A 25,200-nucleotide genomic window follows, 5' to 3' on the forward strand; every position below is an offset into this window, starting at 1 on the left:
AGCTTCATGGCTTCCCTAGCTCGATCATCTCGGACCGAGATCCCATATTTTTGAGTAATTTTTAGCAGAAATTGTTTGAATTGAGTGGCACCTCTCTTTGGCATAGCACGGCATACCATCCGCAGACGGACGGCCAAACGGAGGTGGTCAATCGCGGCCTCGAGCAATACTTGCGAGCATTCACTCAGGAAAAACCCAACTCGTGGATTTCCTACCTTGGCTGGGCCGAGTTCTGTTACAATTCTAGCTACCACAGTGCTATTAAGATGACCCCCTATAAGGCCCTGTTCGGGCGCCTTCCACCATCCATTCCGGCATATTCTCAGGGCTCTACTTCAATACAAGCTTTGGACGAGGCTCTTGTAGAACGGGATGTCTTACTGCGTTCTCTGAAAGACAATTTGCGCCAAGCACAACACCGAATGGAGCAGAAAGCCAATGCTCACCACAGGGACCTTCACTTGGCTGTCAGAGACAAGGTCCTTGTTCGCCTCCAGCCTTACCGCCAGTCGACGGTAGCTCGCCGAGCGTCACATAAGTTGGCTAAGCGCTATTACGGCCCGTTCTCAGTCACTGACCGCATTGGTCCTGTTGCTTATAAGCTAGCTTTACCCATGAGGTGCAAAATTCATCTTGTCTTTCATATTTATGCTCTTAAGCCATACGAGGGTCCATCTACGGAGGAGTTTTTTCCACTACCTGCTGAAAGCGTCGACAACAAGCTTGTGTCCTCCCCACTCATCATATGTGTTATTCGCACCATCAAAATATGTATTTACTTTATTGTTTTAAAATATCACGATGTATATTTTTTTCTCTCACTTCTCTGCACACACACCTGCGCACCTTTTTTTTTCTTTCTCCTCACGTTTTCCCACAACTGCACACACCTGCACTTTCTTTTTTTCCTTTCTCTCTTCTCACGTTTTCACACCACTGCACACAGCTTTCTATATATATATATATATATATATTTTTTTTTTTTTTTTTTTTTTTTTTTTTTTTTTTTTTCCCATTTTTTTTTTTTTTTTTTGTTTATGTGTTTGAATTGAAAAATAAATAAATTACATAGTTTTTTATTTTGAACTGTTAAATTTATATTAAAAATTATTTATTTTGTATATTTTAAGGCAGCATTTAGTTCAATGATTTGAGTTTTTAATTTGAGTTGAGATGTGATTTTATGTGAGAATTTTTAAGTGTAATAAAAAAAGTTAAATGTGACTTTTTTCTGAGAGCTTTTAACTGTAACAAAACTGAAAGTGAAAACTCGAATCGGTGAAATGAACGATGCCTAAGTGATTTTACGTTTAGTTCATAAATTCAGAATTATAATTCAGAATTATTCTCGATTTACATGTAGTTTTGTGAAAGAAAATATTGTAGTAAATCACGAACTAAAATTTAAATCATGGTACGCATACACTAACCAAATAAATTATCAGAAACTGACTCTATTAATAGATCAATCTACCAAAAAAACCCTTTTTTCCTTTTTTTTCAATTTTTTGTTGTATTTCTATCTTGACTTTTTTGTATGAATGTATAATGTGAATTAGGTAAGGTCGATAAGATACCAAGTAGTATACTCTTAGGACATAGCAATAAATTGTTAATTAATTTTGGGTTGAAATTTGAAAAATCTCTATAAGTATAGGCATTGTCGACTCTAGGAAATTGACTCCCCAAAAAGATTAAAATTTTCAGATCCGATAATGTAAAGGGATTTAAAAGCTACAATTTTATCTTATATATCTTAAATTAAATCGCTTCATCCTCTCCCTATGCTTTTGTCTTTATTCACAAAGTTGACTTTATTTTTATCTGATTTTTCTCTTTTGAGATTTAAAAGCAATGATAGTGCATTTCAAATAACAAATAGATTTTTGTCATATAGAACGTTACTTACAAGATTACAACCTCACCTGTGTTTTGTGTAAAAATAAAAGAATAAAAAAATAAAAAGAAAAATATTACAAGTTTACGAATTAATGTTTTCCTTTATAATAATGTTATATAGCACCGACAGTACTAAATATAACCATCTAATAAAATATGAATCCCACAATGTGAGACTCATAAATAGAACTCACATTTTATTAAATGATGATGTTTAATAACAGTGGTGTCCTTAACTATTTTTCTTTCTCTTAATATCTCTTTGAACTTTCCAGGAGGTCAAGTAGTTTAAAATTCACAGCTTTTCATCTTTTAATTGTGGAAATAATAACAAATAAATTAGACAAATTTTAAAATTATCCTCAACTCTCCGTTAAAAAAAAAAAAAAATCCTGAACACAGGAAAACAGATTGATCATGGTAGTATAGTCCTCCTTTCATTTTCTCCGTATTATTATTGTTTGCCAATTGTCTATTACAACTAAAATCTCCCTATTTGGTCGTAAATTAAAATAGATATTTACCTATATGAATGCGTATAAATTGAAAATGACAGAGTATGAAAGATCGATCCATTTATCATTAAGATCGCCACAATGTATGAAATTTCTATATTAGTTATGATAACGCATATTTTTTAATGTTAAATTTAATTAAAATCATCATATAAAAATGTAAAGCATGCAAAATTGATAGAATTTAATATAAATGTTACGAGTAACAATATAGTCCTACTGTCTAGCATAAAATTTTAAATATAAAATTTGTTGAAATCGACCATAGTTGCATTTTCAATTTTTTTTGGATGTCTCTAAAATAAAAATTGGCTCTCAAACTTACGAAAGGGTTGTGAATATAGTAGCATTTATTATTGGAACCGTAATGCACTCAACCTTACGTCTCATTTATTTAATCGATTTGAGTTTTGTAATAATAAAAAACTCTTAAAAACAGTTACATTTAATTTTTTTATTACAGTAAAAAATTTTCACATCAAATTACATTTTAATTTAAATTAAAAATTCAAATTAATGAATTAAAGGGGCCTAGTTTCTCACGTGGATTATATCTGCCTTTCCATCTGTTTGCATATTTCTTTGATTCTTGCCATTCCTTCACGTTTCAGTCTTCTCTCTCTCTCTCTCTCCACGAATTCTTTTCCTCTACAACTCAACTTTGGCCAGCATTCAAAGCTGTTTCTCATCCCACTTTAGCACTGATCTCTTGACTTTTCAGATGCAAATTCCATGGCCATAAATTCTTTCTGCGCCCTATTGTTAATGGCCTCTGTTTTAGTTGAAAGGGCCTAGACTTGTATGACTAATAAATTAGTGCATTTCAAGTGTCCTTCTTGCTCGTTGAGATTCCCAAAGTATATATCATACTAGGCTAATTAAATGAGATAAACTCAAATCAAGCGCTTAACAACTATAGACAATATTTGAACACTACGTTTAGTTTATAGATTAAAATCATGTGATTAGAACTATTTTTTATTTACGTGTATTTTTTGTGAGAGAAAACACTGTAGCGAATCATGAACCATGATTCAAATCATGGTTTGAATCCTCCAACCAAACGTAACCTGACCAAACATATTTTTGAGGGGGCGTGAATTACATTAAGAAAAATGTATAGCATTACTCTCTTTTGTCATTTTCTGTAATTATTATTTCACACATGAACTTCACTAACATAATATATTATTATTTAAATAAAAAATAATATAGTATAATTCACGTGTCAAATAATGAATACAGAGAGTGATGTTGGTATTTCTCTTACATTAAAATTTAAAATTGAAATACTAGTTGTATTATCTTCTTTTCAAATATTTGTATATAGGTTCTTTATTATTTGAAATTAACCGATAAATAAAAAATGTATATTAGGATAAAAAGGATAAAAATATAGAAAAAGGAAGGAAAAAAAGAAAGAGAGAGAAAAATAAAAATTAAAAGGAAAAAAAAAACTGACCAACAAGACGTTTTATTAAGAGAATATGATTTAAACAAATTAAGTGGGAGAAGGATAGTTTATAAATAAAAGTAAAGAAAGAAAGGAAGATGGTAAAAAATAATTAAAAAAAAGCAGTGAAAAGCAAAAAAAAAAAAAAGAAATAAAAATAAAACAAAACAATGAAACGGGGCAACGAAATACTCCCGCCCAAAAAAAAAAAAAAACCAAATTCTCTCATAGTTATTAATTATTATTAGGTATGGATTTTACATCTCCAGTGTTAGATACTTAAAAAGTCAAAGCTCAAACTAAAAAAAAAAAAAATCCAATATAAACATTAGAAATTGCAAATTTCAGTGGGGAAGGAAATTAAAGGAGTCCCTTAGGTCGGGGGAAGGGAAGCAGCACACGCCCAAAGTGGCTCCACCATCACCTCCAAATGTCCTTAAAATACAAATACAGGCTGTATTTGGTTAAATATTAATAATATAAGTTTGAACATATCTATATCCTATCCAAATAAAAATATACATATAATTAAAATTAGAGGAAGTTGATTCTATACAGCCGGCTAGATGATTCGACCTCCACGTGGCAAATAGATCCAGCCGGCTATATATAAATGATTAGTTTAACTGAGAAGTTTAAAAAAAAACAAAAAAAACAAAAAAAGAAGAGAAATTTGTTAGACTTATTTTTAAAAGTGTATGGAGGTAGATTTTTACCCTTATTCTTAATTAGTATTCTTTTGTTAATATATGTATTTAATTAAATAAATATTAATCAATAATAAGAGATAAAAATTAAGATTCATACATTTTTAAAAGATATTTATCAAGATTTTGCTTTTAATAAATTTTTAATTTGTGCAATTCTTAGCCGTTGATTGATATTAAAATTAGAGAAAATTGATTCCATCCAATTTTATTTACAAAAGTAACTACCTCTTGATTATTTTTAGCCGTTGATTGTTATTTTAACATTTTAAAATAAAGCCGACCTTAAAATTATAATAAATAAGAACACACACAAAGAACAAAAGTAAAGATGTTAAAATATTTATATATAATATAATTTGCGGGAGGGTTTGCAAGGATGACGAGGCCGGATAGAAATAAGAAGAGAAGGGAAGAGGAGAGTGGCAAGAGGGTGGCTGTTGAGAGAGCCAGGATGGGGTGAGATGAGAAGAGGATTAGGGTTCTTTTTATTATTTTTCTTTTTCTTAATAGTGTATATTAGTTTTTTTTTTTTTTTCTTAAACTGATGTTTCTTTATTTGTTTTCACCGTTTTTTTTGTTTGTAATTTTAAGGTCAAACTCGCATGTTGACTGAAAAAGCATAGATTAGTATATTAAATGTAATTTAATGGTACAACATTTTTTTTCTTTTTGAAGAGAAAGAATACTCGTATTGCTCAAATGACAAAAACACAACATATTTTTCTTCTTATTATTGTATTTTTCCAGCCCGTTGATGTCTATTGTCAGCGAAGCTGTTTGCATGCACAAGCACACTATTTACGTCAATATTATTATTATCTGGGAATATCTTTATGGATAAGTTTTATTTCTTTTTATAAAATAAAAAAAAAATGAATCTTTAGGATAGATGATGCTATTTTGATCCGTTAGTTAAACAAATGCTTTTAACTATCGAATTAATTTTTTTAACACTTAAATCCGTACATATTTGTATTAAAAATTTATATCACCTCATATGTAAAATTATTTATACTTTAGATGTGATTATTTATGAGAACTTTTTACTATAACAAAATTTAAATCAGTAAAATGAATAAATTTTTAGTGTCTGAGTATAAACTGAATCCATTTTCATCCATCACCAACAGATAATGAAACTAAGGGGATGTTTAGTACCTAGATTCGAATCATGGTTCGTGGTTCGCTACAGTATTTTCTTTCATAAAAAATACACGTAAATCGAAAATAATTCTAATCATATGATTCTAATTCATGAATAAACGTCTCCTAATATTACAGTATCGAAAATAAACAGAATAGCTGGTTTCGTAGCTAAAAAACAAACAAACTAGAAGAGTTTAGCAACGCGTCTTGTCACAATCAATACAAATTGGTTGGTATATTGAAGGGTTATCCACATTATACAATCAATACAAATTGGTTGGTATATTGAAGGGTTATCCACATTATTGCACACGTCTGACTATATATATAACATATTTATAGGTTCGAAAGGGAAAAAAAAAAAAAGTCCAGATGTTCCATTTTTTAAGGAAAAAAATTTCCTACGGTAAATCTGTATTTTTTAAGAGTGTTCACGGTTAGCTCAGGCGGTTTTTATTTTTTTTAAAAAAAAAAAACCACCTCTCAAATTAAAAATAATTTCTTTTGAGTGGTTTGATATTTTTAATAAAAATTAAATTGAACTAAATCACTCACAAATGATTTAAGCGGTTTAAGTTTAAGACTAAAAAAACTTTCAATAATTCATAAATATTATAAAATCGTTATTCAATAAAAATAAAAATAAGATCTTAGTTTACAATATAAAAATAATAAATATCTAACAATTCATCATTTAAAGTTTTAATGCAAACTAACAAAAATATGATAGGGTATATTTTATAAGTGTAGAACTTTTATTATGATCAATAAAAATTAAAATAAATACAAAAAATATTTTAAAAATTAAAAAATTATATATGTATGTTTTTGGGTGAATTATTGAACGATTTGAGTGGTTTGGAGAGTCCAAACTACAAAACAAACTGTCTAAAAAAATTAGATTAAAAAACCGATCAAACCGTCCAATAATTAAAAAATAATAAACAATTTAGTGCGGTTTGGTTTGGATGCGTGGGTGACACAAATTTGGCAACATTTTCCTTCAAATTTTAGGAAAAATCCAATTTATGCCCTGTTTGTTTCAACAACTCAAACTATTGGTTAGGACTCAAACCGTAGTTCAAAATTCTAATTGGTGTTTGGGAGAGGAAAATTGAAGGATAATTCAAACCATTAACAATGATTAAAACCTTCATAATGCACCTCCCTTTAAATTCTAATAATCTGAATTGTTTTCGACAGTTGAACATTTTCATATTATACTTTTTATCTCTCTTAAATTTTAATCTTAAAAATGTCATGACTTATTCATTTTAATTTTGATTGAGATGATTTTTTTTAATATGTTCATAACGAAGAGAAGAACAAATCTCTATTCACATTGCATATTTTTTACGGTCATTTATAATGAGGTTTATAAGGTTTATTACAAAATTTTAATGATAATTTTTAACACTTTATTAAAACACAGTTTAAATTTTATTCTCAATTTAAATTATAATTTATGTGCATATTTAAATACCGATTAGAATCACAATTTAAATTATACAATTTTAATAAATAATATTTAAATCTTCACAATTTGAATCGTTATTAATAAGGGCCCGTTTAGTTCGCTGATTCGAGTTTTTAATTCGAGTTGAGATGTGATTTTATTTGAGAGCTTTTTACTGTAGCAAAAAAGTTAAATGTGATTGTTTGTGAGAGTTTTTTACTGTAGCAAAACTTAAATTCTAAACTCGAATCAGCGAAATGAACAGGCCTTAAAACTTTGGAGCAGTCTTCCTCCCATTTGTGTGGACGGTGTTGTAAGTTCGCCACTTGGGGAAAAAAATCAACCAAATGGCCAAACCTCCGATTGATATTTTCCACAACTCAAAAACATTCTAAGCCTCATTTCGTGTTTTCGAGAACCGTAAACCAAATGATCTCATCATTTCCCTCCATCCCTTTCACGCTTCCACACCTCTCGTTGCTCCTCTTGACCCCACCAAAATTCCCCAAATGACAAAGACCACCCCGCATATTCCCTTGTCGACCAAATATTCCGAAGGCTAATTTCGTCATCTCGCTGTCCGACCCCCACAGTGAAAACTATCTAAACCGACGAAAGTAACCCCACCACCTTTCACGACCACCACAGAAACGGAAGGTCAAGATCGTCATTTCCGAACCATAGCTTCTTTATTTTATTTACAAGCTCTTCCGCGAGCTCTCCACTCCAACAATGGCTCTCCGATCGTGCAGTACTCTCTCTCCTCAGTCCGTCAGGTCTCCACCGTCGTTACCCTGCGCCGCGAAGCAGCAGATCGCGCTCCCGTCTTCGTCTTCCTCCAGCTGCTTCGGTTCGAAGAAGAATGTGGTTCTGAGGTTCAGTGGTGGAGCCGGCACAAAGAGGGCTGGGTCCTACAGTCGCAGTGTTAGGTCAAGCTTGGAGACCCTGCGTCCCACCGTCGGGAAGGTCACCGAGGTCAACAAAGACAGCTTCTGGCCGATCGTCAACGCCGCCGGCGATAAGACCGTCGTTCTCGACATGTACACCCAATGGTATGTATCATTCCACAACTCGAGTATTCCTGTTTATGTTCTTAACCTTCTGTTTGAATACCGAGAGAAGTTTTTTCTTTTTGCGTATGTTTGCTGAGAAATTTAAAAGGTACTTTTTTTTTTTTTTATCAATTATCCAATTTTTAGAATGACTTGTGAAAGTAAAGATGCGGCTTTAAGATTCGGCCAAACACTGAAGATAAGATCGTTCACTTTTCAAATATAAAGAAAGAAATCATACTATTTGGTTGAAAGAAAAATGCAATTTTAGAAATTTGGAACCTTTTTTTTTTTTTTTTCAGTTTGGGTATCTTTGTAACATTTAGTTCTAGCTTCGATTGTTGTATAAGATACTGGCAATAGTGGCAATAAAACCAAAGTTAACAAAATGAAGTTCAAAATCTCGATAATTTTAATTTACTATCAATTGGATATACAGTTTTAAGTCGTAATGCTAAAGTATTGCATGTTTTGGAATTACTTTGAGGTTTTTACTCTCAGGTACTATTAGTATTTTGGGCGTAATCACTTTCAGAACTTGAACTTTGTGTGACAAGGCCATTCATTTCGTCGATTTGAGTTTAGAATTCGAGTTTTATTACAGAAAAAAATTCTCAGAAACAGTTACATTTAACTTTTTTACTATAATAAAAAACTCTCATCACATCTCAACTCGAATTAAAACTCAAATCAGCGAACTAAACGGAACATCCAATTTTAGCCACTGAAGTCCACGTCCTCTGTAAAGCTGAAATCAGAGGTTTATTATTAAACTCTGATCATATATCATTGCTTTCATCATTGAAGATGATGTAGTACTCTAGGCTTTGGCCAATGTTTTGGGAACGTATTAGAATCCGCTCAATATAATGTGGGGAAAGTTTATTTTTGGGGAAAATTACTGGCGCTTTTCCATCAATTTCTTTGCCCGTCGAGTTCGAGATGACTTTCGATTGACTTATGGTTCTTTCTCTAACCCTGCAGGTGTGGCCCTTGCAAGGTGATAGCCCCCAAATTTCAGGAACTGTCAGAAAAGTATCTTGATGTTGTCTTCCTAAAGCTGGATTGTAATCAAGATAACAAGGTTTGCTGTATATGAATATTGAATAATTCGATTCCACGCACTCATTTTTGGCATATTTTTGTGCTTATACACACTTGCAAAGAGAGCAAACAAAGTTTTAAGATGTTCCAACTCTTTTCTTTTGGTTTGATCTTTGTTTATAGGCTCTGGCGAAAGAGCTTGGGATTAGGGTTGTTCCAACTTTCAAGATTTTGAAGGACAGCAAGATTGTGAAAGAAGTTACTGGGGCCAAATTTGACGACTTAGTTGTTGCTATAGATACAGTCAGATCAAGCTGAAGCCTCTCTTGTTTTACTTGTAAAATGTTAATAATATAGTGAAGACATTCACTTCAAACTAATCATTGTACTTGTATGTATTTATGGACCTTTTGAACATATTTACATCTCTTCTTCAAAAAGAGTACCACCACTTAATCACCTACTAGTAATGCATCATCACGTGTGTTAGTAAAGATAGAACTATCACGTGTCAAAGAGTAAAAAACATTGGCCGTGTTTAGAATTGATCCCGTTTTTAATTTTTCACGTTTTTCAATAAAAAATGAAAATATTTTTAAAACGGCGGTTGGCGCAATAAAGACAAAAAACATAAATGAAAATTATTTTTTAGTTTAGTGTAAAATGAGAGAGAAATGAAAAACGACTTTTAGTCATTTTTCATTTTTTGTTTTCGTTTTATCTTCTCTTGAGCAAAGAGAGAGAAAGAGATACTAATGAGTTTTTTACACTGAAAATAATTTCTTGATAAAATTACCAAACGCATTTTTAAAAATGATTTATGTTTGAGATTAAAAATGTTTTTATTTTCATTTTCATATAAAAAATAAAATTATTTTAAAATGAGTTCTAAACAGGTCAATTGTGTTCGAGTTTGCCGGGGGTTAGTTTTGATATAGTGTCGTGTGTGGGATGAATTTGGTGATTACATCATAAATGGTGATAAATGGTGATAAATGGTGATAAATATTAGTGATAAATGACGATCATGATTTTCTCGTTTCTCTTGGTTATCTAATTTTTTTATTCTCTTAAAAGAAAGGAAGTACTTTTTAGTGCAAATCATACCTCGTGGCTCATCAGACAGGACAGCACCATTTTGCAACAGCTTGTTACAATTGAAGCATGGCATGGTTCATACTTTGCTTATAAAGATGTCTTGGGTCCTACTTGATTCAAATTCTATATGCAAAAGACAAAGATTTGATTTTTTACATGTGCAAAAGTTCACAGAGAATATTCGCCAACATGGTTAGATCTAAAGAATGAGTAAAAAAAAAAAAAAAAAAAAAAAAAAAAAAAAAAAACAGACGATGAACAAGAACAATTTCCAAGAAAGATATCATCAGATCTGGGAATCATCAGGGACCAGAACTAGAAGGTTATGAAAGTCATTCAAGATGTCACCTGTACAATATAAAACTGTTTCATCAAACACAAAATTCGAAAGTATTAAAAAAGTGACATAATTATGATACAATTATTGGTTGTTATAATAATGAGAAAAAAGCATTGAGATGTACTAAGCATTGCTCAAAAGAAAAACATAAAAAAAAAGGCTTAAGTAAAATGTGTAAAATAAACATGCTTAATTAATAAGATTTGCAATCTTATATTCCCTTCAAGAAAAGATTTCCAATCTTATTTTCCTGAAAAAAAGGAGAGATTTCCAATCCAATCTCAATACACTGATAGCTCTAGCCAATCATATAACGCCACTAAATCAAAACTGACGCAACTGAAAAAGACAAAACTACTACTAGATTTTTTTTTATTTTTTTGGTTCATTTTACCGATTTGAGTTTAGAATTTATATTTAACTATACTAAAAAATTGAGTCTCATTCATTTCGCTGATTTGAGTTTAGAATTTGAGTTTTACTATAGTAAAAAGCTCTCACAAACAGTCACATCTAATTTTTTTATTACAGTAAAAAACTCTCATATAAAATCACATATCAACTTAAATTAAAAACTCAAATCAACAAACTAAACAGACCCTAAAAAATAATTACATCTAACTCAAATTAAAAACTAAAATCAACGAACTAAACGGATGTCACCCACTAACACCCGTAGCTCTTTCCTAGTCTACCCAATCACCCAATCGCCAAGTGCCAATTGAGCAAAACTTACGCCTCCCGAAGAGACCAAAATACCCTTACTCCCTTACAAAACAACAACCGCACCATAATCATTTTCCGTAATTGTCAGTCAATTTTGCAGATCCCAAACAAACGATAAAAAACTTTTTATTTTTGTTTAAATAAAAAAAAAAAGAAAAAAAGAAAAAAAGGTCAAAGGTCAAATTTCTCCGGCTTCTTCCCTCTCCGTCTTTAAATTAAACCCAGAGGCTTTAGAAGAAGAAGAAGAAGAAATAAAGGAGAGAGGAAAATCGAAAGGAAAATGTGTGGGATTTTCGCGTACTTGAATTACAACGTGAACAGAGAGAGGCGATACATTCTTCAAGTTCTGTTCAATGGCCTGAGGCGATTGGAGTATCGGGGCTATGATTCCTCTGGGATTTCCATTGACGATTCCTCCGATCCAAACACTCCTCAACCGTCGTCTTCCAGCTCTGTCTCTGTTCCGCTCGTTTTTCGCCAGGAGGGAAACATCGAATCCCTCGTCAAATCAGTCTACCAAGGTGATATTCCCTCTTGATCGTATGTTTGTTTGTGTTGAATTTTCCTTCGGGATCTTACATTCTGTTTGGTTCCCGGGAAAACGGTGGAAAAAAGTTTTCTTTTTCTTTCTTTCTTAGTAGAGGGGGAGAAAGTGGTTTCGACGCTAGCAAATTTTTCTTTAATTGAATATAAGTTTCGGGTTGACCGGAAATCTTTGCGTTCTTGTCAGGGGAAATTTGCTTAGCTCCAACGGTAAAAGAGGAAGAAAGATTAACAATTTTAATTTCTTTAACAATGTTAACTTCTTCCATTAGTTTCATAATCTCTCATCCATGGCGCAACTGAGTCCTGTACTAAGAAATTGCTGGAATAATTTTTGGGAAATTGATAATTTGCAGATGTTATGCTGACAAAATTCACCTGCATTTTTGGATGATTATGTTTTGACTTTATATATATATATATATATATTTTTTTTTTTTTTGTCAATCAATTTTTTGGCGCATGGGCGATAGCGAGTTGCATTGCAAGTTCCTAAAAACATGTGATTTGTCAGCATGGTTGTACTTAAGAAGACACGGTGATGTTGGTTATTTGCAGAGGTTGATGAAAAGGAAATTAATTTGGAGGAGTCTTTTTCTATACATGCCGGAATAGCGCACACCCGTTGGGCCACTCATGGGGAGCCAGCCCCAAGAAATAGCCATCCCCAGACTTCCGGTCCTGGAAATGAATTCTTGGTTGTTCACAATGGAATTATCACTAATTATGAGGTTTGCTTCACATTTGAGTAGAAATTTGTTCTTCTTTTCCTTCATCGATCTCTTTGGTATTGTTTTGAACTTGATTATCAATTGGGTTTGCTGAGGTACTTCTCTGATCTCTCTTGAATTCAGGTCCTAAAGGAAACACTAGTTCGACATGGGTTCACATTTGAATCTGAAACAGACACTGAAATAATTCCAAAACTTGCTAAATATGTCTTTGACAAGGCAAAGGAAGAAGGTAGTTCTTTTTTATAGCAATGCCTTAAAAGATGTTTCTTTTGTATGTGTAATTTACTACAGGAGTTCTCTTACTACTAATGTCTGAAAGATTTGTTCATTCGCACTTCACATCATCTTTATCACCTGATTATTCTTTTCTTTTCCATTTCATAGAAAGAAATGAAGTTCGATTGAAAATATTTTATTAGCTAAGAGCGTCAATTTTTTGTGTCACAGCTGACCAGACTGTCACATTTAGTCAAGTTGTGCTTGAAGTTATGAGGCATCTTGAAGGAGCCTATGCACTTATTTTCAAAAGCCGGCATTATCCAAATGAGTTGATTGCTTGCAAACGTGGCAGTCCATTGCTTCTTGGTGTTAAAGTAAGTTAAAAACAAGTATATGGATGGATATGCAGTCCATTGATTCTTGTTCTGTAACTAGTGTTCTGCTCATTACTATTCTAGCTCAAGTTTTTCCAATGCTGCATGTATTCTATATTTTCTTATTCACTTACTGACCCGATTGTTTATCATAGTTACTTATTCACTATTAGGGCAAGACAAGATCTGTTGTTCATTAAGAAACCTCCTATCTCCGATTGTTTATCATAATTACCTATTCACTACCAGGGCAAGACAAGATCTGTTCTTCATTAAGAAACCTCCTATGTTTCCCATGTAGGCAAACATATGGTAAAGCCAAAATCCAAGAAAGAAAACAAAAATAAGACACGAAAAAGAGTTTGTCCAGCTTTTCTCTTAGGTCTTGATTACGTGCTCTTGCCAAATTTAACACAACTTATAAGCATGTGCTGAGTATTTTAGCTTTTACCATTTAGACGTGCTGGAGTTCGACACTTTTGAATTCTTATACATATTATTTGAGCTTCTCTATTATTTTTCTGTCATTTTGGGTATGATTGACTTTGTGGTGCATTGCAGGAACTTACAGAAGATGTAACCAATGGATCCGCATTTCATAATGATAACTTCCTTTCAAAGAAGGGACATCCTAAAGAACTCTTCTTATCTAGTGATGCCAATGCTGTAGTTGAGCACACAAAAAAGGTTTTGGTTATTGAGGATGGTGAAGTGGTTCATCTCAAGGTATTTAAACCCCACTGGGTTTTCTTTTATCGCAGAACTGTACAACTTACTGTTATTGAGAAATTTGCATGATAAAGGGAACAAATCTAATCTATGTGTTGGAATGGGTGCTGTGCATTTTTTTCTTAATCATCTGTAGTTTTGAGATCCTTTTCGCTTTTTTTGATTTATATACATAGACATTACTCAAACATTTTGACGTGGGCACTTGGTTGTTAACTATAATGGAAATGCTATTTATTCCTAGGCTAACCCATTATTGATGCCCATAGTGAGGTGGATTTGGCATTGCTTTATATCCTTGAGGTGTTTATTCACAAATGTCGAGTTTTTTATTATGTATGATGGCGGCATTTTCAGGATGGAGCTGTGTCAATCCTAAAGTTCGATAAAGACAAGGGAAAGCATGGCGGTGCCCTTTCAAGAGTTGCATCCGTTCAACGTGCATTGTCCATTCTTGAGATGGAGGTTGAGCAAATCAACAAAGGAAAATATGAACATTATATGCAGAAAGAAATTCATGAACAACCAGAATCTCTTACGACCACAATGAGGGGGAGGCTCATACGTAGAGGTTCCTGTAAATCCAAGACTGTCCTTCTTGGTGGTCTGAAGGATCATTTTAAAACAATCAGGCGAAGCCGACGGATTCTTTTTATCGGTTGTGGAACAAGCTACAATGCTGCTTTAGCTGCTAGACCCATCTTGGAAGAACTTTCCGGTGAGTACTTTCTGCCGTTTTTGAATGGTTTTGCTGATTGTAGATCAGAAGTACTAATTCTCCTTGTTTAAATCATGCGAACCATGTAGGTCTCCCTGTTACCATGGAAATCGCTAGTGACTTATTGGATCGGCAGGGTCCGATATACCGAGAAGATACAGCTGTCTTTGTCAGTCAATCTGGTGAAACAGCAGATACTCTGCAGGCATTGGACTATGCTTTGGAAAACGGCGCCTTATGTGTTGGCATCACAAATACTGTTGGTAGTGCAATAGCCAGGAATACACACTGTGGTGTGCATATTAATGCTGGTTGTGAGATTGGTGTTGCTAGTACTAAGGTAAAAAATTGAAGAAACAGTGTCTTTGTTTTGGTCACTTTTTTACTTGTTTAATCATTTATTACTATACTATCATCATTAGGCATACACAAGTCAAATAGTTGCGATGGCAATGTTAGCACTAGCAATAGGCGGTGACACAATTTCAAATCAAGCAAGAAGAGATGCTATAATAGATGGTCTATATGACTTGCCAAGTAAGTTGTCATGACTTTATCTGCAATCTAGTCAAATCTTGTCCTGTTTTTGAACAAGTGGCTTGCTGAGAAAGTTTAAACAACAATACCCTATTTTGTAATTTACGTTTCTGCAGACAAAGTCAGGGAGGTCCTGAAGCTTGACCAGGAGATGAAAGATCTTGCACAACTATTAATTGCCGAGCAGTCGCTTCTTGTTTTTGGGAGAGGATACAACTACGCAACAGCCCTGGAGGGTGCTTTGAAAGTAAAGGAAGTGGCACTTATGCATAGTGAAGGAATACTCGCCGGCGAAATGAAACATGGCCCTTTGGCTTTGGTTGATGAAAATCTCCCTATTGTTGTCATAGCTACCCGTGACTCTTGCTTCAGGTTGGTTCTCTTATATTTAGGCACAGTAATATGGTTTGAACTCTGAAGTTACCTAGTTTGTTACTGACAACTACACTCTGGTCACTGACAGCAAGCAACAGTCGGTCATTCAGCAACTTCATGCTCGCAAAGGCCGCTTGATAGTGATGTGTTCACAAGGAGATGCTGCATCCGTGAGCCTTGGTGGATCTTGTCGAGTAATTGAAGTTCCGCTGGTCGAGGATTGTCTTCAACCGGTAGTTAATATAGTTCCATTACAGGTACTACCACTTATCCACTTATGGCATCCTTGTGTTGTACCCTTCATTGTGTTGTCTATATTTTTTTTTATCGAACAACACAAAGATGGTAGAAAAAGAAGAAAGTAAAAGGACCTTAAGATTATGAATCCATCTTGAAGTGTACAGTTTTCTTGACCTCTCTCTCTTCATCTTTGCTGCAGTTGTTGGCATATCATCTTACCGTCTTGAGAGGTTTCAACGTCGATCAGCCCCGCAATCTTGCTAAGAGTGTTACGACGCAATAGAGAAGAAGTTTCATGGGCAAAAGGAAAACTGATCTGACTCTCATAAATTACAAAGCTCCACCTTCGGATGGTGGCTTTTTTCACTTGGTAATGTTGCTTTAAACATTATTATGCTGAAGATTGTACCTCACTCCCAACTCTTGATTCTTGACCTTTTGAGCCACTGTATATTATCTTAGGCACATTACTAACCCTCTGTTTCTCCTCCTCTTCAGACTGAGGCTATGGACCTATGGTATAATATGTATTGTGTTTGATTATATGATTATTATTTTTACACTCGATCTATTTGAAAATGGCAACGTTCCTTTCTTTTTCTTTTTTTTTTTTAAATTTAAATAAATGAATAGAATGATTCAATATTATTTTTCTTTTATTTTTTGAGAGAAAATGACAACGCATTTTAAGAATAAAGTGGGAGGCAATCTTTTTTTTTTTTTTTTTTTTTTTTTTGAAAAGCATACAACACCTTAAAATATTTATCTCCAAAAGAAATTTATTATAATAAAAAATATAAGAAATTATCAGCTTTCGAAAAAAAGAGAAAAAATTACGGTGCATGGAAACTATCTTCACATATTTGAATGCGAGTTGGATGAATATATTTTGATGCGAGTAGGATTAGGATTCCTAAGATTAACTAATCTGGTGACACATGCCTTGTGCCTATAAATAAATGAGCCTTTCTCTCAATATTGTGTGTGAGCGTTTAATTTTGTGATACTATTTTCTTTTGCATGATTTTATAATTTTGGGCTACAGGAGTTGGAGATAAGTTATATTTTGTTATATTTTGGGAGAAAATTATTAAACTTATCCTTAGAGTGAATGAATTTAGATTTTTATCCTTTATTTTTGGTTGATACTCTTTTGACAAATATATAGTTATTTGACTAAAAAGAATATCAATCAAAAGTAAAGAGTAAAAATTTATAGTGGTGTATCTAAGAAGTATTTATCCCTTTCCACTTATTTTAATATCATTACTTTTTTTTTTTTTTCGGTTTAGTCTCATTACTTCATATTTTGCAACATATTTGCTGTTAAAAAAAAAATACAACATATTTGTAGGCGGTTTGGTTGTTCTTAAACCTATTCACATGGTAATTTAGATTTGAAGATATGAACCTAGGACTTACGTGGACAGATAAGGTACGATATAACCAAATAAAAAAAAATTACGTAGTGATTTCTTTTTTTCGGTTAATGACTAGTTGCTTTATTTTTTAATTAGCCCATATTTTAAAAAAAAAAGAAAAAAATTTTGAATTTGTTTATTATGATAAAATTGGGCGACTTTAAATTTAGACAGAAGGACTTACATGGTCAAAAAAGATTCGTTTAACAAAATAAGATTGACGTGGTGATTTTTTTTTCTTTCTTTGGCTAATGGATGCTTTATTTTTTTAATTGCAATATTATTTTCTAGAAAATTCAGAAAAAAGAAAAGAAAAAATATATATACCCCATAAAGTTAACTCTGTTAAATTTTTTAACAGAATTGCTTATAAACACCCCTTTAATTTTGTCACTTATGTCAATATGCTCCATAAACTTTAAAATATACCAGTTTTACTTTTTAAACTATGACATGTCTCTAACTTTTCTCACTCCATCTTGATTCTATCAGTTTTTTAAACGAAAATATTGATACGACAATTAAATTATTAATTTATCTTTGATATTTGACCATCTAAGTCTGTTAAGTTAATGAGTTTCTTAATGGTAGAAAAAGAAGAAAGTAAAAGGACCTTAAGATTATGAATCCATCTTGAAGTGTACAGTTTTCTTGACCTCTCTCTCTTCATCTTTGCTGCAGTTGTTGGCATATCATCTTACCGTCTTGAGAGGTTTCAACGTCGATCAGCCCCGCAATCTTGCTAAGAGTGTTACGACGCAATAGAGAAGAAGTTTCATGGGCAAAAGGAAAACTGATCTGACTCTCATAAATTACAAAGCTCCACCTTCGGATGGTGGCTTTTTTCACTTGGTAATGTTGCTTTAAACATTATTATGCTGAAGATTGTACCTCACTCCCAACTCTTGATTCTTGACCTTTTGAGCCACTGTATATTATCTTAGGCACATTACTAACCCTCTGTTTCTCCTCCTCTTCAGACTGAGGCTATGGACCTATGGTATAATATGTATTGTGTTTGATTATATGATTATTATTTTTACACTCGATCTATTTGAAAATGGCAACGTTCCTTTCTTTTTCTTTTTTTTTTTTAAATTTAAATAAATGAATAGAATGATTCAATATTATTTTTCTTTTATTTTTTGAGAGAAAATGACAACGCATTTTAAGAATAAAGTGGGAGGCAATCTTTTTGAAAAGCATACAACACCTTAAAATATTTATCTCCAAAAGAAATTTATTATAATAAAAAATATAAGAAATTATCAGCTTTCGAAAAAAAGAGAAAAAATTACGGTGCATGGAAACTATCTTCACATATTTGAATGCGAGTTGGATGAATATATTTTGATGCGAGTAGGATTAGGATTCCTAAGATTAACTAATCTGGTGACACATGCCTTGTGCCTATAAATAAATGAGCCTTTCTCTCAATATTGTGTGTGAGCGTTTAATTTTGTGATACTATTTTCTTTTGCATGATTTTATAATTTTGGGCTACAGGAGTTGGAGATAAGTTATATTTTGTTATATTTTGGGAGAAAATTATTAAACTTATCCTTAGAGTGAATGAATTTAGATTTTTATCCTTTATTTTTGGTTGATACTCTTTTGACAAATATATAGTTATTTGACTAAAAAGAATATCAATCAAAAGTAAAGAGTAAAAATTTATAGTGGTGTATCTAAGAAGTATTTATCCCTTTCCACTTATTTTAATATCATTACTTTTTTTTTTTTTTCGGTTTAGTCTCATTACTTCATATTTTGCAACATATTTGCTGTTAAAAAAAAAATACAACATATTTGTAGGCGGTTTGGTTGTTCTTAAACCTATTCACATGGTAATTTAGATTTGAAGATATGAACCTAGGACTTACGTGGACAGATAAGGTACGATATAACCAAATAAAAAAAAATTACGTAGTGATTTCTTTTTTTCGGTTAATGACTAGTTGCTTTATTTTTTAATTAGCCCATATTTTAAAAAAAAAAGAAAAAAATTTTGAATTTGTTTATTATGATAAAATTGGGCGACTTTAAATTTAGACAGAAGGACTTACATGGTCAAAAAAGATTCGTTTAACAAAATAAGATTGACGTGGTGATTTTTTTTTCTTTCTTTGGCTAATGGATGCTTTATTTTTTTAATTGCAATATTATTTTCTAGAAAATTCAGAAAAAAGAAAAGAAAAAATATATATACCCCATAAAGTTAACTCTGTTAAATTTTTTAACAGAATTGCTTATAAACACCCCTTTAATTTTGTCACTTATGTCAATATGCTCCATAAACTTTAAAATATACCAGTTTTACTTTTTAAACTATGACATGTCTCTAACTTTTCTCACTCCATCTTGATTCTATCAGTTTTTTAAACGAAAATATTGATACGACAATTAAATTATTAATTTATCTTTGATATTTGACCATCTAAGTCTGTTAAGTTAATGAGTTTCTTAAGGTTTGTGTTGATTTTTTTTAAAAGGTAAACGTATTTAGATTTAAAAATGTTATATATGTATAAAGCATAAACGTGTTTTACGTCAAGCACTTTTATCTAGGTGAAATATTAAGAAAAAAAATTAACAAAATTCATTACATTATGCAAATTTGCTCCTCATTTTTTCCCTTTTTATTGTCTCTAATCAACTAATGTTTTGAAAATTGGTGTTTAGCCAATATTTTTAGAGGAGAAGATATTCAATAAATCTCAAATATCATAGATAATTAACAATTTAATGGTCATATCAATATTTTCGTTTAAAAAATTGATAGAATCAATATGGATGGAGAAAAATTGGAGACATCATAGTTCGAGGGCAAAACGTGTATATTTTAAAGTTTAGAGAGCATATTGACACGAGTGACAAAGTTCATAGGGCATTTATAAGCATTTCCGTTAAAAAACTTAACGGAGTTAATCTCAGGAGGCATGTTGACACAAGTGACAACGCTCAGAAGGCACAATATGTACATTTTAAAATTCAAGATGCATGTTGACTTTAGTGACAAAGTTCATGAAAAATTTAGAAAATTTGTCCTAAACTCTAATGAGGAATCATGTGTTTTCCACAGGCCCAAGATAAATACTAGGATGTAAACAACATTAGAGTTTACAAATGAAAAAAAGGAGGGAAAAATCCTTAAAATGCATAAGCCTTGAATTTTTATCATTTACACTTAATTAATATTCTTTAGTTAAAGAATTATATTAGTCAAAAATATATTAATCAATAGTAAATAAATAAAATCTTAGAACAATGCATTTAAAGAGTGAGTATTAATTTTCTCTTTACAAAATACTAGGATGTAAACGAAATTGCAGTCTCACAGTGCAATCAGATATTATGGATGACAAATATGGAGCTTCCAATTATGATTATTTCATTTTGTGAGTCTTAATAGAGAGTTAAGGGAGCGACCCTCCAACTACACCTAAGGTCTTAAATGTATTGTTTCATAAGGTTATTATTTAATGGAGATTGGTACGATAGTCTCTTGATGGAGCTTGCATGATGCCGTAAATAACAATTATTGCATATTAAATAGAGGTATAAAAATAAATTATGTTGGCAAACAGGTCATAACACAATTAAAATGTGTTGAGAAAAATGCATGTGTGTGTTGTCCCACATAGAAAGTGAATGAAAATGTGAAGTGGTTTATATATATAGGATGACCCAAGATCTGATAGGTTAACATTTTAGGTCAAGTTAGACTCTTAAAGTGTGTTGGGCTAATTTCACATGTGGCGTATCTCCAACAAAATATACTTTATTTCTCCACGTAAGCCCTCAGTTCCTTCTCTCCAAATCTAGAATCACCATGTCAACAGATTCAAGAATAACCAAATGACTTACAAATACGTATAATATGAAGTAATGAGACTAAACTGAAAAGAAAAAGAAAGAAAAAAAAATAATGACTTATCTCGTCTCTGCCTCCTCCCGTAAGCCGGATATAGCTGTAGTTATTCTTTGAGTTTGTTGAGAAGGACTCTTTCTTGAACATGTTGATCCTTAGAATCATTATAAAGGTTGTTCAAGGATCAATATCCTCAAGAAAAAACCATTCTCAATAAAACTGAAAGAATAATTTGAGCTTATTTTCTTTGTGTTGGTATTCTAAGATGTGAATATATAATTAAAAATTAGACAACTTTCAATCAATCAACGTTGAAAAGGAGGAAAAAAAAGCCTAACTAGGTCATGAAATCGGAAACTAAATTCACCACATATGAGAAAAAAAAAACATGCAAAAGCAAAAAATAATATCACAAAACTTAACGCTCACACACAATATCGAGAGAAGGGTGCACTTATTTATAGGTGAAGATGCTAATCCTAATCCTACTTACATCATAATATAATAATCCTACTCGTATTCAAATATGTAAAGATTATCTCCATGTACCGATAATTTATCTTCCTTTTTTTTCGAAAGCTGATAATTTCTTATATTTTTTATAATAATTATTTCAATAAATGAATAGAATGATTCAATATTATTTTTCTTTTATATTTTGAGAGAAAATGACAACGCATTTTAAGAATAAAGTGGGAGGCAAAATTTTTTTTTTTTTGAAAAGCATACAACACCTTAAAATATTTATCTCTAAAAGAAATTTATTATTATTAAAAATATAAGAAATTATTAGCTTTCGGAAAAAAAAGAGGAGAAATTACGGTGCATGGAAACTATCTTCACATATTTGAATACGAGTTGGATCAATATATTTTGATGTGAGTAGGATTAGGATTCCTAAGATTAACTAATCTGGTGACACATGCCTTGTGCCTATAAATAAATGAGCCTTTCTCTCAATATTGTGTGTGAGCGTTTAATTTTGTGATACTATTTTCTTTTGCATGCTTTTATAATTTTGGGCTACAGGAGTTGGAGATAAGATATATTTTGTTATATTTGGGAAAAAATTATTAAACTTATTCTTAAAGTGAATGAATTTAGATTTTTATTCTTTATTTTTTGTTGATACTCTTTTGACAAATATATAGTTATTTGACTAAAAAGAATATTAATCAAAAGTAAAGAGTAAAAATCTAGAGTGGTGTATCTAAGAAGTATTGATCTCTTTCCACTTATTTTAATATCATTACTTTTTTTTTTCGGTTTAGTCTCATTACTTCATATTATACAACACATTTGCTGTTAAAAAAAAATACAGTATATTTATAGGCGGTTTGGTTGTTCTTAAATCTGTTCACATGGTAATTTAGATTTGAAGAGATGAACCTAGGACTTACGTGGAGAGATAAGGTACGATATAACCAAATAAAAAAAAATGACATAGTGATTTCTTTTTTTCGGTTAATGACTAGCTGCTTTATTTTTTAATTAGTCCATATTTTTAAAAAAGAAAAAATAATTTTGAATTTGGTTTTTATGATAAAATTGGGCGACTTTAGAGTTAGACAGAAAGACCTAAGACTTACATAGTGGAAAAAAGGTTTGTTTAACAAAATAAAATTGACGTGGTGATTTTTTTTTTCCTTTTATTGGTTAATGGATGCTTTGTTTTTTTAATTGCAATATTATTTTCTAGAAAATTCGAAAAAAAGAAAAGAAAAAATATATTTACCCCTGAAGTTAACTCCGTTAAGTTTTTTCATAGAATTGCTTATAAATACCCCCTGAATTTTATCACTTATGTCAATATGCTCCATAAACTTTAAAATATACCAGTTTTACTTTCTAAACTATGACATGTCTCTAACTTTTCTCATTCTATTTTGATTCTATCAATTTTTAAATGAAAATGTTGATGCGACAATTAAATTGTTAATTTATCTTTGATACTTGACCATCTAAGTATGTTAAGTTAATGAGTTTCTTAAAGTTTGTGTTGATTTTTTTTTAAAAGGTAAACGTATTTAGATTTAAAAATGTTATATATGTATAAAGCATAAACGTATTTTACGTCGAGCACTTTTATCTAGGTGAAATATTAAGAAAAAAAACTAACAAAATTCATTACATTATGCAAATTTGCTCCTCATATTTCCCCTTTTTATTGTCTCTAATCAACTAATGTTTTGAAAATTGGTGCTTAGCCAATATTTTTAGAAGAGAAGATATTCAATAAACCTCAAATATCATAAATAATTAGCAATTTAATGGTCATATCAACATTTCCGTTTAAAAAACTGATAGAATCAATATGGAGGGAGAAAAATTGGAGACATATCATAGTTCGGGGGCAAAACATGTATATTTTAAAGTTTAGAGAGCATATTGACACAAGTGACAAAGTTCATATGGCATTTATAAGCATTTCCGTTAAAAAACTTAACGGAGTTAATCTCAGGAGGCATGTTGACACAAGTGACAACGCTCAAAAAGCACAATATACACATTTTAAAGTTCAAGAGGCCTGCTGACTTTAGTGACAAAGTTCATGAAAAATTTAGAAAATTTGTCCTAAACTCTAATGAGGAATCATGTGTTTTCCACAGGCCCAAGATAAATACTAGGATGTGAACAACATTAGGGTTTACAAATGAGAAAAAGGAGAAAAAAAAATTTTAAAATGCATAAGTCTTGAATTTTTATTCTCTACACTTAATTAATATTCTTTAGTTAAAGAATTATATTAGTAAAAAAGGTATTAATCAAGAATAAATAATAAAAATTTTAGAACAATACATTTAAAGAGTGAGTATTAATTTTCTTTTTACAAAATACTAGGATGTAAACGAAATTGCAGTCTCACATGGATGACAAATATGGAGCTTCCAATTATGATTATTTCATTTTGTGAGTCTTAATAGAGAGTTAAGGGAGCGACCCTCCAACTACACCTAAGGTCTTAAATGTATTGTTTCATAAGGTTATTATTTAATGGAGATTGGTACGATAGTCTCTTGATTACTGCGTGCACATGCTTGCATGATGCCGTAAATAACAATTATTGCATATTAAATAGAGGTATAAAAATAAATTATGTTGGCAAACAGGTTATAACACAATTAAAATGTGTTGAGAAAAATACATATGTGTGTTGTCCCACGTAGAAAGTGGATGAAAATGTGAAGTGATTTATATATATAGGAGGACCCAAGACCTAATAGGTTAACCTTTTGGGTCAAGTTAGACTCTTGAAGTATGTTGGGCTAATTTCGCACGTGGTGTCTCCCCAACAAAATATACTTTATTTCTCCACTTCTCTCCAAATCTAGAATCACCGTGTCAACAGATTAAAAAATAACCAAATGACTTACAAATACGTATAATATGAAGTAATGAGACTAAACTGAAAATAAAAAGAAAGAAAAAAAAGTAATGACTTTAAAATAACAAAATATATCTCGTCTCTGCCTCCTCCTGTAAGCCGGATATAGCTCTAGTTCTTCTTTGAGTTTGTTGAGAAGGACTTTTTCTTGAACATGTTGATCCTTAGAATCATTATAAAGGTTGTTCAAGGATCAATATCCTCAAGAAAAAACCATTCTCAATAAAACTGAAAGAATAATTTGAGCTTATTTCCTTTGTATTCTAAGATGTGAATATATAATTAGAAATTAGACAACTTTCAATCAATCAACGTTGAAAAGGAGGAAAAAAAAAGCCTAATTAGGTAATGAAATCGGAAACTAAATTCACCACATATGAGAAAAAAAAAAAAACATGCAAAAGCAGAAAATAATATCACAAAACTTAACGCTCACACACAATATTGAGAGAAGGGTGCACTTATTTATAGGTGAAGATGCTAATCCTAATCCTACTTACATCAGAATATAATAATCCTACTCGCATTCAAATATGTGAAGATCATCTCCATGTATCGATAATTTCTCTTCCTTTTTTTTCGAAAGCTGATAATTTCTTATATTTTTTATAATAA

The 25,200-nt window shown here is 31.4% G+C and overlaps 2 protein-coding genes across 2 annotated transcripts; both read left to right on the plus strand.

Annotated features, from left to right (window-relative positions):
- The first annotated feature begins 7,898 nt into the window (after positions 1 to 7,898).
- Positions 7,899 to 9,752, plus strand: LOC21398261 (thioredoxin F-type, chloroplastic). Its single transcript, XM_010112793.2, has 3 exons — positions 7,899 to 8,231; positions 9,216 to 9,315; positions 9,459 to 9,752. Exons 1-3 carry the CDS (start codon positions 7,912 to 7,914, stop codon positions 9,591 to 9,593), a joined length of 555 nt encoding a protein of 184 aa, XP_010111095.1. The 5' UTR covers positions 7,899 to 7,911; the 3' UTR covers positions 9,594 to 9,752.
- A 1,821-nt stretch (positions 9,753 to 11,573) lies between these two features.
- On the plus strand, positions 11,574 to 16,487 carry LOC21398262 (glutamine--fructose-6-phosphate aminotransferase [isomerizing] 2). The gene is made up of 11 exons (XM_010112794.2): positions 11,574 to 11,960; positions 12,541 to 12,713; positions 12,837 to 12,945; positions 13,164 to 13,309; positions 13,871 to 14,035; positions 14,396 to 14,756; positions 14,846 to 15,096; positions 15,179 to 15,293; positions 15,410 to 15,665; positions 15,757 to 15,925; positions 16,108 to 16,487. Exons 1-11 carry the CDS (start codon positions 11,720 to 11,722, stop codon positions 16,189 to 16,191), a joined length of 2,070 nt encoding a protein of 689 aa, XP_010111096.1. The 5' UTR covers positions 11,574 to 11,719; the 3' UTR covers positions 16,192 to 16,487.
- The last annotated feature ends 8,713 nt before the right edge of the window (positions 16,488 to 25,200 follow it).

This window comes from Morus notabilis, unplaced genomic scaffold (genome assembly GCF_000414095.1).
Source record: "Morus notabilis unplaced genomic scaffold, ASM41409v2 Scaffold120, whole genome shotgun sequence".
Lineage (NCBI taxonomy): Eukaryota > Viridiplantae > Streptophyta > Magnoliopsida > Rosales > Moraceae > Morus > Morus notabilis.

Bases quoted from the DNA above. Each gene is read 5' to 3' on its own strand.
- LOC21398262 (XM_010112794.2), top strand. From the start codon at position 11,720: ATGTGTGGGATTTTCGCGTACTTGAATTACAACGTGAACAGAGAGAGG. The intron at 13,310-13,870 runs GTAAGTTAAAAA...GGTGCATTGCAG, and splicing joins CATTGCTTCTTGGTGTTAAA to GAACTTACAGAAGATGTAAC. The intron at 15,926-16,107 runs GTACTACCACTT...TCTTTGCTGCAG, and splicing joins TTAATATAGTTCCATTACAG to TTGTTGGCATATCATCTTAC.
- LOC21398261 (XM_010112793.2), top strand. From the start codon at position 7,912: ATGGCTCTCCGATCGTGCAGTACTCTCTCTCCTCAGTCCGTCAGGTCT. The intron at 8,232-9,215 runs GTATGTATCATT...CTAACCCTGCAG, and splicing joins CTCGACATGTACACCCAATG to GTGTGGCCCTTGCAAGGTGA. The intron at 9,316-9,458 runs GTTTGCTGTATA...CTTTGTTTATAG, and splicing joins ATTGTAATCAAGATAACAAG to GCTCTGGCGAAAGAGCTTGG.